This window comes from Rhagoletis pomonella, unplaced genomic scaffold (assembly GCF_013731165.1).
Source record: "Rhagoletis pomonella isolate Grant_MI unplaced genomic scaffold, Rhpom_1.0 Rhpom_scaffold_00013, whole genome shotgun sequence".
Taxonomy (NCBI): domain Eukaryota; kingdom Metazoa; phylum Arthropoda; class Insecta; order Diptera; family Tephritidae; genus Rhagoletis; species Rhagoletis pomonella.
The window spans coordinates 890,318-904,999 of record NW_023458567.1 but is presented as its reverse complement, the minus strand read 5'-3'; the positions used below and the strand labels follow the sequence as shown (position 1 = coordinate 904,999).

The 14,682-nt window shown below is 41.3% G+C and overlaps 1 protein-coding gene across 1 annotated transcript; it reads right to left on the bottom strand.

Annotated features, from left to right (window-relative positions):
• Nucleotides 1–6: 6 nt before the first annotated feature.
• LOC118748445 (mucin-5AC-like) lies at nucleotides 7–12,260 on the bottom strand. Its single transcript, XM_036482865.1, has 2 exons — nucleotides 11,378–12,260; nucleotides 7–4,069 (listed from the first exon to the last, which is right to left on the bottom strand). Exon 2 carries the CDS (start codon nucleotides 2,923–2,925, stop codon nucleotides 157–159), a length of 2,769 nt encoding a protein of 922 aa, XP_036338758.1. The 5' UTR covers nucleotides 2,926–4,069; nucleotides 11,378–12,260; the 3' UTR covers nucleotides 7–156.
• Nucleotides 12,261–14,682: the final 2,422 nt, after the last annotated feature.

Here is a 14,682-nt window from a genome sequence, read left to right as displayed (position 1 = left end):
CTTGTAATTACGTTCATACGATAGCCTACACATACATATCCGGTACAATATACAGTTAATTGCTAAAACTAATCAAGTTACAACAGTTTTTTGGGTGAAAAAATATGTACATGTAGATAAGAAAATACTTTAGGCTTGCTTAGGCTCGCAAGGAGCTCAATAGGTAAACTTTTCGCCCAAGTTCTCACTCAGGGGCACCACCAAACCTACCTTCTTTGCTGCTGGCTTTGCGCTCAAATGTTGCGCCGCTAGTAGGTCGGCGAGGTCCTTGCTCGTGCCCGTCTGCTGTTGTGGATCTTCGGGAATGGTGAATGACTCCTCATCTGCGCTGACCGAGCATGTGGAGCAGTCGCTGGTCTTGCGGTCCAAGGACGTGCGCACGCCATTCACGTAGCACTCGGCGCCGTCCAATGCGGATATTGTGGACCCGCAGTAGTAGAGATTGCTGCAGGAAGACGCGGCGCTCACGTCCGATTCGCCTTCGCCCTCGTTGGCAGTGTCTAGTGAGGAATGTCGTCGTTGCATGCGCTGTGCGCGGAAATACTCGATTTCCTCCAGAGTTATGCCGCACATGACATCGTCTGAGTAGTCTGAAACGACCACGGAGGGTGTGCGTACAAATCGCCTGCCGCCCGGAAACTCGGTCGATGCGTAGTCGCTGCCACAACTCTGCGCTGACTCGCGCCGTGAACAGGGTTGTGACGGCGCCAGGGAACGTGGATCCTCCGGCAGCTCAACGACGCGCTCCTCCAGTAGCACCTTGCTGGGCACCGTGGTCTGAGCTGGTAAAATATTGACTGTCTGCTGCAGATCGATGGTCGGCGAGTCGGGCAGTGCAGTGGGTTCGGCTAGCGGCAAGAGTGCCGGCCGCAATGGCAAATCCGTGACAGTGAGTGTCATTCTGCGCTGTTGTGGGCAGGTTGGTGGCTGTGCCGGTGTTGTGTCCATGGACTCGTCTACGTCCAACCCGAGTGCGGAGTCGCTGCTCGCCGAACGCGCGACTTTATCTTTGTGCTTTGATTGTAGCACAGCTGTTGAGGTTGTGTTGGTGGACTCATTGTCCTCATTATCCGATGAGTAGGGGCTCTGTCCCAGGTTGCAGCCTTCGTCCGAGAGTGGACTGTTGCGCTGCTCCAGTACGTCTGGCTTCAAGGACAACATATTGCTATCTGCCGCTTCGATCGAATTGTTGGGATTGACAATCATTTTCCTTGCGGGGCTAGGCGGTTGCGAATCGAACTTTTGTACTAATTCCTCGACACGTGGAAATGCGCTGGATGCACCAATCAAGACTAATTGATGGCAGTGGGGAGACGCCCTCGGCGACGATTGCTGCTCGAACTTTCGCTTCAGATCTAACTTGCGCCTGGTTACCAGCGATACGGGAGAAGTGGTGTCAGCGGTGTTTACAGAAATCTGTGGCAAAAGTAATGCTGCTGTTGTCAAAGGACTCGTACTCCGTGTGACGCCCGCGTTTACTTGAGATTGCAGAAGATTCGATTGACCGCTATCCGAAAACCGTTTGGGTAAATCCACGCTACAAATATTAATAAGCGCCGATGGCTGTGCCAATCGCTTGTTGACTTGGCCGCGTGATTCGAAATCCCTGAAAAATTCCGATTTCAATTTGGCTTTACGTGCAGCCAAGTTCTGTTTCCTTGTGATATCCTTGTTGCTGTTAGAACCGGCGTCTATTCTTGCCGTTCTACTTGTTTCACACTCCGTGTCGGCTGAACTAAGTTCTTCTGGCCACTTTTTGTTCAATTCTTCACTTGTTCTACTGCTGACACAGGTACTTTTTTCGTGACTAGAGTTTACGTTGTTGCCGCTAAGTGTATACTGCTTTAGCGCTGGTACCGTACTGTTCGCTTCAACTTTTCTCTGATTACTAACATTCGTTAGCACAGCCAACGGACATTTATTTTCACTGAATTTTGATTTCACATTTACCGCCGTCGACGCCCCTGCCACCTGTGCTGCCGTCACGATCGGCGTAAAATTCGCAGACGTCAAACGAATCGCCGATTGTGTTAATCGTGTAGCAGCCGAATATGCCGCCGCCGCTTCCTCTGCTATTGCAGCTTTCCGCACTCGCTCATTTGCCGTTATTGCTGACGCTGCCGCTGCCGCTGTCGATGTCGATGTCGGTGCGTGTATACTTATGGTTGTATTGCTCGCTGTAATCTTTTTTGCTTTCGTTAATTGAGTTTCCGTTGATGCCGTTGTTGTCGTTGTTGTATGTGTATATGGCCGCCGCGTTGTTGTGGTTATTTTTATGTTCCCCACCGCCTTTGTTCTTCTACTCGTAGCAACTGATGCTCTTGTGGCATGGGAACCACTAAGCTTCTGCACTGAGCTCGACGCTGATGTCGAACGGCCACTTTCGCCAATACTCCTGGCATCTTTAGCAGCATCGCTGCATCTGGACGTATCGCACGCGATCGTGGATTTGTCTACGTCATCCACGCCTACCGCTTCATCGCTTGGATTACAGCATACCGTTGCATCAGCGCTCACACCGGACACGTCATAAAGCGAAGTGCTGGCAGGGTGCGCAGAAATTTGCGTTTCGGTCGATGCGCTTCCGGATGGCGCAGTTGTCAATTTGAAGACAGCCGTAGGTTTCTGTGTTGAATGCGAGTTCTTAATTCTATGCGTCCCCCGCGCGCATTTGTGGCGCGGACGTAGCGCATTCTTGACGGTTGTTGAAAGAACACGGCACGTTGCAGTCTCTGCAGCCATGGTCATGTTCGAGGCGTTGTCAAGTGTACTCATTCCGGTACTGGTACTGTGTCGACTCGTATTGCTGCCCATAATTCTTTTCGTAATTCTTTGCGCCGATAGCTGCAGGCATTTATTGTATTTTTTGTCGGCCACTTTGCTACACTTATTATTAGTTTTATTGTTGGTGGGTACTTGACTCATTCTTTTTCATTTAGTGCGTTTGCACTCTGCGGTTCTTTTTTTATGGCTTTCTTCGCTGCGCCCAACGTTGAAGAGGTCTTGTAGTCGGCATACGCGCTGCAACGTCAAATGACGTCAAGGCACGATAACATGACGCAAATGACAGCGATTAACAGCAACAAAAAATATCATTCCCACAGTGGTTGGCTATTCGTTGTACAGTTTTTGATATTTTTGTGAGTATTATTACTGAGCTGTTGTTGTTGTTGTTAGTAACAAGCATTTTTATTGTCACAAAGCAACTGACGCAGAAGAGACCATTGAACGCAGCAATACAACCGCTCTGACGCACGCGAGCCACCAGACGATTAGACGCTTAGTGCCGCGCTGTAGCGTAAGATCGGTTATCGAGTCGAAGATTTGTTTAATTTATATGGTGAGACTTTTTAGTCACCTGCCACTAACGTGTTATAGTCAGCTGTATTGTTGCTTGTCTACACTCGCCTTCAGGCGCTACAATTCGTGGGTAAATTAAATAACTTTTTCGTGCAAACTTCTTTTCAGCTAATTAAAATTTAATGCAAGCGATGACGCTGATTGAGACGCAGTGAGTCGGTGAGTGGCGTGTAGCGTTACAAGCGAATATTATTCTACGATCGCACTTTGACGCTGACAATGAGTAATTCGCACTCTTCACACAGATCTATTAAACATCTTCTTGGAATTGGAATTGTGTAATTAGATACATGTGGCGCGCCGGCTCACTTAGAAGCAACGCATGCACTACGCGCAAGCAGCACACAATAGCACAATATATGTACATTCACTAACACACACGCGCGCCCGCCTTGCTTTTAATTGCGTATCACTTATGTATAAATATCATGTCGCTGTTCGCGTCGATCGCTGCACTAATCGCGTCAATATTGCTTGCGTCGCGCGCTGTTGACCTTCCTCGCATATGGCGCTCAGCTGTTTGAAGCGCGCCCGTCAATAGTTTAGTGCGCGCCGAACGCGTTATAATATTGTTCACTTTTCTTAGATTTTCTCTTTGGTTTAATATTTTATAAATGAGCCAGCGACTGCTTGTAATGTTTTACATGCTCGTCAGCGCAGCGGCATGAACGGTGTTTCCACTTGACGTCGCTGTTGACAGTAGAAGTTTCTGTAAATAGAAATAACATAAGCTGATTAATTTTACAAAAAAAATAAGGTGCAGCGCGTATAAAATTAATGCAATGCGCGTCACACCGCTTGCCATTGCTGGCAATCTTTGGAGATTGCAAATCATAAATTCATAAAAATATTAATAGCTTTCTCACCTAGTTTCTATTTGCGCTTTCCTATCAGTCATTTTAATCTACATACATATTTTAGCTTGTTCGAAAATTTTCCTTTTTTTATCATTTTTTATGTTTGCTATTTGTGTGTGGACTTTATCAGGTCTATTATCTACGGGCGATTATGGGATTTCGCTGGTACATTTTAGTATTGTATTGCCTGTTTTATCGCTTCAGTTTTTTTTTTTATTCTTGCTAACTTTTATGGCCTCCATATTGACGTAAATTATATTTTTATGTTCCGCCGATTTTTTACATTCATTCAACTTTTCTATTGCGTATTTCGCATTGCTGTTTTTTTATCGAAGATATAATGTATTTACAAGTACTTATTGTATATTTTATTACTATATTTGGGTGTTATTAAATTCCGTAAGTGTAAGCGCGTATTAGAGTGTCATGCGCGCTCCGCGTCATATATCAAAGTTAAGGCGACAAAAATGCCGATCATAATCTTTAATATAAAACCAACAGCAGATCTACACAACCGTCGAATCGCCATTAATCAGGGCCAATGTATCGTGATAGTAGTGTTGATAGAGCTAATGATTTTAGCCAAACGAAAAGAGGTGTTGGTTAGTTTTTGTTATCTTCTTTTGGGTTATCTTTTAGATGTGAAGGATGTTGCTTTTCATGGCATCATAGTGAAATCAATTACGGGTTCTCTGTCATCTTTTTCTCACGTGACACACAGGTGACTCAAGCCCTGAAATCATCTGACAGTTCAAGGTAAAGGTCGAAGGATATTTTTGGTTAGATTTTATTTGGACCAGTCCTCTTACTATACAATCATATCTCTTTCTAGGAGGAACATCGAAAGCCCCCTTTGAACTTAGCCTAGAGGATCTTAGAACTCTTAGTGGCTACCTGACAGGACAAGGCAAGTTAAGCTACCATTTGAATAAAATGTGGACTTCTGTAGAGACGGAATGCAGGTGTTGGGGCTGGTGGAGGAAACCGCAGAGCATATTCTATGTGACTGCACACGTATCATGAATAGCAAACTGATACGACTCGGGTAACGATTGTATTGTCCATCCAAATTTGGAACATGGCACCCTCCGAAATTCTTAGCGTGATTACAATTAGGGTTTAGCACAATAGATCTTCTTGGGTCACAGCTTATACGCTTATATTGCTTATACGCTCAGGGAAGGAACTCTCACTTATCATTTTAGAACTATTGACCCTTCAGAGAAAATATCACTACAGTTTTGGGTAGCTATTTTCTTCACTTCGGGCATTTTTTTCGTCTAGCACCACACTCGTCCAGCGAAATTCTCATCACGCTAATGTAGCCCCTCCCCTGTACGAATCCATATCTGTTTGAACGGTCATAAAAATAAACTTTTTATTAATACTCAATTAGGGAGTCTTTCGAAAGATTACAAACAACATAAAGACGTGATCGGCATTATTTTAAGGCCACCCACACTCTATAGCAGACAACAAAGATTATTGTATGTGGTTGTAAGGTGGGCAGAAACGCCGTTATAAAAAGCCACATAACACTTCGACGACCTGCTGGCCTACAGATATTTTTGGAAGCCCAAACTCGATTGACGTAAATAATGTCACATGACAGTGTGTTAGTGTGTGCGTACTAAGTAGTAGGTATATATAAATGGATAAATAAATTTGTGTCATTATTAACCGGAACGTTAATTAACGAGACATTCATTTCATTTCGCGCAATTTAATTGCGAAACATCATGCAATTTGTATACGTACAAATATTTTTAATAACCAATAAAATAAATCCTACGTATGATACAACAGCAACAGCAACAGCAACAACAACCACGACAAGTCAATTATACTGTCATTTTTCCAAAACGTTCATACCCGCTGCAAATAAATAAATATTTTTATACTGAATTTTGCAGTTGAAAGTAAATTAGCCGCTTAGCCACAGCACAGGTTTGCCTTGCGTCTGACCCACTGTCAAGCACAAAAGCGGCTTCGCAAAACTGCCATTAAAGCTGGGCAGCAAGTGCATTGTTGTATTTTAAGTAATTATATTTTATTTTCTTTTAATTTTGCATTTTGTTGCGTAAAAAAGTGCGAATTAACGTACGCAGTTGATGCATTGGCAGTGGAACTGAATTGAGTTTACCAATTTATAGATGTTAAATTTTTGATTTAGCAATTTGAGTAGTAAAACAGAATGCTCTGCCCACAACTATTTATAAAAAAAGGTCCAGAACACGTTAGACCGGCTTCCTATGTGGCGGCTAAAGGTGACTCAAATGTCAATTTGTACCAGTTATCAATACGACCTCTGATTAAGGAGAAAAGCATATAGGTCTTTCAATGAAAAAAGTTGGTATCTGTATCCGCAATGAAACATCAAAAATGGATCGATAAATTTATGGCCGTCTCCATTCCGTGATCAGCAGATCAGTCAACCATTTTGCGACCTCCAATATACGATCTTTGCTGATCAGCATCGTTTCGACCACGAGGAACATCCATTTTGTGAGATTTGCCGGCCGGTTACTGAAGAAGATGCAGAGCACGTGACGTCGTGGAAAGCGGTGTGCAGTGTATCAGCAGAAATTATGCAGCAGTTGCGGGTGAGCAAACAGCTACGAGTAGACATGTACATTTTCGAGCAAGTTACTCAAACGGCCTCCTGACGAAATACTTGACAGTACTACCAGGGAGGGAAATCGGTCAAGAAGAGCAGGTTTTAGTGGATTAAAGGCTGACACTGACGAGGTTGCTTATATTTGTTGAAAGTGAGATTTCACTAAAAGCCATAGGATCTTAAGTACAGACTGAAATTGGTCGTAAAGCGTTCGTATAGAAATTAATATATCTTTCTAAACTCTACACCTCCTGCAGAAAATTTGCCATTTTTAATAGTTTTTTGCCAATTGTTATCCCCAGATAGTTTACGGTGGCAATCATCTCTGACAACTAAAGATTATCAAACGTCAGGCGTTAGTCAAGAACCTCGTCGTATGCAAAGTTCCCGAAGGGATTCAACACGAAATTAAGACTTCTCAGCAACCAGTCAAAAAACTTTTCACTATACAACAGCATAGAGAGGAAGAAAACTACACTGCATAAAGCAGACTTTCAGCAATCATCGCTCGCTAGTTGCGATTCCACTTTCTACCGCGATAGTACCCAAGAGAACTGAGCAAGCGATCCAACGTCGTTTGGCTTGCCTGACAAAAAACGAAAAAACGAAGTGCCCCAAAAAAAGTTCAATATATTTTTAATATCTGCTTATGTCAAACAAGCTAATCTTTTCCAACAACTAGTACTTACTTCTCCCAACTGCGTTTTGTAAAGGCATAATCCACACACTTGGATAAATTTCTTATCACATTTAATGGGGAACTGTGTATACAGGGTTGTCCATATAGTGGTTTCTTTTTATACAAAAAGCTATTTTTTTGTACATTCCCATTACTATGGAATAAGATTACAATCATGTGGCAGCCTCGGCTAGCTTCGCAGTATCGAATCTTGTTGGCCCAGTTTTCCAAGACTTTTCTGAGATTGTTTGCATAACATCGGGACTTCATGGCACCCCACAAAAAAGTCTAACGGCATCACAGCGCAGCTCCGAGGTGGCGCAATTCTACGGAAATCAAAGATCGTTCCAGTGCATGTCTTAAATTTCCGGCCACACAAAATCTTTTATCATGCCTCGGTAGTGCTCACTTTTGACTGAAATGGCGTTTCCAGCAGCATTTTCAAAGAAAAATGGGTCAATGATACCACCGCTCCAAAATCCGCAACAAACTGTTACTCTCTGAGGATGCATTGGCTTCTAGACGATCGCGTGTGAATTTTCCGATGCGGCAGTTTTGCTTCTTAACATAGCCGCTGCTATTTGGTTTGCAATATTTCCCAATAAGGCATAAATAGCATGATTGGATAATTTGCTAGACATTATGCAACGTATCGAGAATACCCCCAATGTTGTTCAATCGTAAAGTGCTTCACTTTGTTCCGAAGAGCTATGATATTTACATGATTAAAAAACCACTATATGTTCCACCCGTTACATACGAGTAAAGTTAATTTTTTAATTGATGAATAAGTAAGAGTTTTTTTTTCAATATAGCACTCACTGCTGCCCACCAAGTGGATGAACAATATTTTATTTTTTTTTTTGAGCGTTTTTCTTTTATTTGTTTGCATTTATCTTGTTATTATTTTTCATATTTATTTGTTTATCTTTAATTTATTTGCCAGATGTCAGCACTCAACTTGGGTCTTGTGACTCCGCTGTGTGAAATCCCTGCGGTTATAGTGATCCGTCAACACATCGACTTAACTGACTTGGGTGGAGTTTGGAGTATTTACTTGAGTATGCGTTTATTTGAGGTTGTATGTGGTAAATAGCGTTTATGATGAGAAATTCCTACTTGTGCTAAGTATTACTCAGAATAAGTTTTCCGAGGAAATGAATGCGAGCAAAGCTGGTTGAACAATTAAATTTATGACGCGCTATTTGGATAGCTCATCAGTCAAAAACGATCAAATTAAAAATAAAAAAGCACAACAGGTGAGCCATAAGCAGTCCGCTAGTTGTGTGCCCCAGTCACACCAATAAATTATAGCTGCACTCAGTGTGCTACGCTAGTGTTAATTAGGTCTGTGTGATTGCTTGCACCGGAAAATACGTCCCTAACCGCAATTTTTCCCCATTTTGGTTTGAGGGTAATTAGATCGCTCAACAAACAGTTCCAAAGAGGTGTGAATAACCAGCTGTTAATCATATCACCAACAACTATTCCGGCGACACCGTCGGCAAGTCACTGCAGCCCACTCAGTGCGCTTTTGCTCATAATATTGCGAAAGTATTTGCTAAAAATATTTGCATTCATAAAATATTAATAATCGATTTGAGGTTGAGCTGTGGAAAATCCAGTTTTGCTTACATAAAACTGACTGCGTTCGCAAATGCGCTCTGCCGTGAAATTCATTTCATGCCGGGTAGGTATTGCGATATGAAGAGCAGTGTCTCAAGCGCCGCGGTGGGTGCTGTGCTCATTGCTCCGCCGATGCCCACCCAGGCTAGTCGTTGGGGTTTGTTGAGCTGCGCCGATGTGGCTTTCGACTTTATAGACAGGCCAGGCCGATTTAAGGCAGGCTTTAATGACAATTTCGCTTGAATGGAATATGGGAATTGAAATTTGCAAACAATAAGCCTTTTGTTTCATTTATAAAACAATCAGGGCGCGTGGCATTGCGCTGGTTCGCTCGACAGTGTAAATAACAAACAGTGACACCGAAATGTCGGTAAAGACTTCAACCTAGTCTCATACGCGCGGAAAATTACGAACATGGAATATTCAGCTGAGTTATCGGGGAAAAGCAAGCAAATGAAATTATACAACCAGACAGACAGACATAGTGTAGGCGCTTTGGAACGTGAGCTAAGCGAGTGCAGCATATCAGTGTAATGCGGGCACCAGCTGAAAGCAACGCAACTCGCTTTTAAGTACACTTTGTGTATTTCAAGAGTTTAGAAGTAATAATACATACATATGTGTACGATTAAACTTATTCAAAGGTTTTCATAGTTCTTTGTTGAAACCCCCAAAACATAAGACCATGTAAGTGTCGAGAGGGTCTAACCGATCTCACATCAAGACCGTAGCGTGCGTTCATCAGGTCCCACATGAAATTCTTCTGTCTACACCGGACAATCTAGCGAGGTAAGCATTGACTTCCGATGTAATTCGCTGGTCCACCGGCGTAGGGGTTTTCCCGTATAAAAAGTACCAAAAACTTAAATAAAGGAACCTTGAATACATAAATAAATATTACCGCAAGGGGATAAGATAAACGCTGTTTTTACGGTACCCGCGTTGACATCGTCATGAGTTTGAACACGGCCTATTACGAATCTTCAGTGATCCACACCGGCAAACAAACGATAGGGCTCAATATATTAAGTCAAAGCTTTATTTTAGGAAAACAAAGCTCTTAGAGAAAGTGTATACCAACTCTCACGTCGGTTAAGGAATTCGGCACGAAGTCGTGCACTTCCAGCACCCCGATTGAGGCTTTCGAATCTGCGCGAATTCTTGCTCTTTTTCTCTTTCGTCTCGAAAGTGGCTAATTTCTTCACCAAGGTTGGCCATGAATATATATCCACATAAATCGAGGGTAAAATTGACAAAACAGGATATATGCAGCGCCGTCGAGAGAAAACTTGACGCCACGGACTGAAAAATCACGGGTCCCTATACATCAATTTTATTATTTAAAAAGCATGCGATCGATAAACAAAATTTAAGAGCCTTATTATTCTGTATGACGAACGATAGGCAACACGAACGATTCGTCTGCAGAGGAAAGCTTTAAAAATTAGTCCGGCGACATCATTCTAGCCGGCTTAAACGCAACCGAGACCATTGCAACGTAATATATGAAAGGCAAGACGAAGACGACCGATAGAGTAATAAAATCGCAATCAGAGAGGTTGTCGTCTGCAGACGAATCGCGTATTGCCTATCGTTCGTGATACAGAATAAAGCTCTAAATTTTGCAGGCCTGTGTAACTAACCGACTTCAAAAAAGGAGAAAGCTTATCAATTCATTGGAATATTTTTTATGTATTTTACCGGATAACTTTGGATGACGTGAACCGTTTTCGATAATTCTTTTTTTTTTTATAGGAAAGGTCTTACCTTCTGGGTGGCTCCACAGGGAAATTAACGGTAATCCTAAATTTGTATGTATATGAGCTTCAATGCTCAGTTGTGTTTTTTTACTTAAAAATTAATCGGTTTTCAGTAATACATAGGTTGAACCGGTTATTGCAGCGAAGCAGTAGAGCTTAGTATTGTAGAGCCTCAACAAATATATAACAAACAAGCTCACTAAAACAAATACGCAATTGGCGTGCAAAGTCTAGCTTATTTCGAATAGTATTTAACTGTAGCTTCCAACCATCAAAGTCCAGCAATCATATTTTTCTAGATGCTTTAAAATTTAATCGCATATACTTTCACTAAAAATACTATTTGTATGCTAATCAACAAAAAAAAATCGCTGGCTCAATTACGATAAATAAAATAAAAGGTTGTTTATTTGAAAATATGACACTGTTGTTGTTTTTGTTACTTTTTTTTTATTCAGGTGAGTAAATATTTGCTTACCTGTTCGCGCAGCCGCAGTACACTTGCGCTTGCATATGTATTGGAAGGTTTGTGTGTACATATGAGCACAAGCTTCGTCGAGGAGAACTGCGTTCAAGCGTAGCGCGGAGCTTCTTTTTTTAGCTCAGCTTTTTTTATTGAAGAAAACACTATACATATGTACATATAAAACAAACAAATTCGTTTCGACTTGAAAAATTAGAGCAAAGAATTTTACTATTTATTTTTACACCGTTAAAAACACAATGCCGCACACTGTCGTACATACTTGACTGAGATGAGTAAATAAGGCAGCATTTGGCAGTTAAGAGTTGCGAGGCGACGAAAGCTAATAGTGCAACAATTAACAGCTTCGAATGCAATAAACAACAACAGCAACTAAAAACACAAACGCCCCGCGAAGCTAAGCATTCATCAGCGACACAGTCGGGAGACAACGCGAGAGAGTTTGTAAGGTGGAAACGCGCGCTATGAATACCCGAAACGCGGAAGGTGAACGGGCACGCTTGCGCACATCTAAATACCGTTGTTGCGATTAAGTTAACTAAAATTTTGTTGTTAACAGGTGAGCTACGAAGTTGTTGGTAATTGCGCGCGCACAACTAATTTTTTTGCTGCTACTGTTGCGGTTATCTCATTAATTGCTACTAAATCTGTTTTGGTTTTTGTCGTTGTTGTTGTAGTGATTGTAGCACTCGCTGTGGTTGGCTATGCGCTTCTCAAATTTCGTAATGACAAATGCGGTCGTCAGTTTTGCTTTAAACAACGTTTTTTTTTTTAACGCACACAATCAGCTTCATTGTTCGCTTTTGTGGCTGAAATAATTATGAATAGGTACTAGCTTTTTGTTGTTATTGCTAATTGGAGCGTAACGCTCGAAATGCGAAACGGCACGCAGTCAGTTAGATTTTACTAAATTACTTCATGTTTTTTAATATATATTTTTTTTTTCCAATTCCTTGCGCGCGCACCCCCTGCTGCAATGAACGCAAAAAACTAACAATTACTCTGAAATGCAAACAAATTTTCCTATTCAGCTGCGATGCCGCGCGACAAAGCAGGTTTTCACAGCGCCAATGCGATCAATGACGCGCCCGTAACACCACTGACCGCGCGCTGCGCCGCGCCTCGCTGCAGACAACGACCCAGTGGCATATTTAATGTGCTAACAGCAAGCATAATATCAGCTCTAAGTAAATATGCATGCATGGACAAATGTGCGCAAACATAGATACGAACAAACACATAAGCGCGCTAGTAATGACTCTTGCTTGATTTACTGAGCGGTGGCAGCAACAACTGCAAATTGACAGCGTGTTTCGCTTCTAAGCCATGACGGACACTATTGACCAAGGTTGACAGCGACGCGGATTATTAGCACCTTCTGCATATGTTTGCGTTTTTTTTTTTGTGAGCGCTTGCTAAATTTTGACTTGTCACTTCATGGCGCATCGCACAGCCATAAGCAAGAACATAAAGTTATGAAAAATATGGCTTATATTAGCAATGAAAGCACCACCAGCCTCAGCGCCAGCCAAAACATAACACCAACGAATGGGCGCCGCACTGACACACGCGCGCAGAAGGTGATCGAACGAACGCGCACAGCCGGTTGTGATACAAAGCGGTTTGCACATAACCCCACCTACATACACACTGACACTAGCGTATAAACAAAAATGTATGTATGTATGTATGCAAACTTGTATTATTTGACAAGTTAAACAAGTACATTAATGCAACGCGCATGCTTTACAGCTGATATTTATTTATTTAGTATTTGTTTTCGCAACACAAAATGTCAGCGATTCTTGTGCACTTCAAACGTGTTTTTTTATGAGCTACATTCGCTTATTTATTGTTTGTAGCACTTCCTCTTTTTTAATTAAAAAAAATATATACATATATACGTTTGCTTTAAATTAGTGCGGATTTTGAGAATGGCCAAAATTTTCCATTTCGCTCGGCGCGAGCTAGCGCGGCCAACGCGGCAGTTATAAACTCTGTCGAGAGTTACGGATAGCGGTGGGTTTTCGTACATTTTACGTTTTATTTTGCTTTATTTGTCGTTGTGTGTTATTTTTATTTTATTTTTATTTTTTTTTAATTATTTGTCAATTTTATTTTAGTAAAATTATCTATTTTTCTCTTTGTTTTATTTTATTTCTATTTCTTGTTTTAATTTTTATATTTTTTTTTTATTAAAATGGTTTATTATTCCTTTCTTTGTTTTATTACTTTGAACAAATTATGCTTTATTTTTACTTTTTATTTATCTTTTTCATTTTATTTATTTTTTACTATTACTTCAATTTATTATTTAATTAAGATTTTTATATTTGCTCTATAATATCGCAAATGCCGACCCCCTACATCTCGAAATGTATACCCTGTCGCTACCAATTCATGAAATTTGCCGAATCGGCGGGCGGTAAAATTAAATTAATGGCGCTGAAGGTTCGCAATCACGCTGCCGCCTCAGCGCAGGCTGTGTAATGTGCCGCTTGATATTTATTTTTGAGTTAGCAAATAGCTTTTTATGACTCGATTTGTTTGTATTATTATTTTTCGCCAGACGCTTCTCTAATTACTGAACAGCATTTACTGCACAAGACAAGAACGAATGCTACAATAGCTTATACAACAACAATAGCAATAACTGCAAACACGATTTCTATTTAGACCATCACAAACACACAAGTAATACTTAGCAATGCATTACATACATATGTACATATGTATGTACAAGTATTTACATTCGATTTTTGAAACGTTGGCAAATATTTTATTGTTTTGTTTTTAATTTACTTCACTTTGGGCGCTTATACACGTGGTTCGCGACAACGATTTACTTCCCGCATTCACTTTAGCACATGCACTTGTCGAAAATGAACGAAAAAAAAACTAACAACCGCGACAGAATTAGCATTTGGCACGATCCATTCGATTTCGTAGTTCGCGCTCAACTGCAAGTCAGCAGGCGCGAACCGAGCTCCAAACAACGCTGCTGGTTTTGTCCCCAATCATCCACACACACACACCCAAGCGTATTAGTGGCGGTTTTACACTGAGGAAAAGGGGTCGCCGTAATTCTCAAGTAAACTAAAGTAAATATGGAATAACCCTTATTTTTAATAAAAACATAAACAATTGCAGAAGCCTTTACAAAAAAGCATTAAACTTCAACAAATAATAAAACGCGCGTGTTTTCGAACATTTAAAATTTATGGATTTATTCCCCTGCCAAAAGCGGAAGTCGCCTTCATTTATATACCTGCCAAAAACTATCAACAGATGGCGCTCGT

Coding starts and splice junctions, on each gene's coding strand:
- LOC118748445 (XM_036482865.1), bottom strand. CDS start 2,925: ATGAGTCAAGTACCCACCAACAATAAAACTAATAATAAGTGTAGCAAA.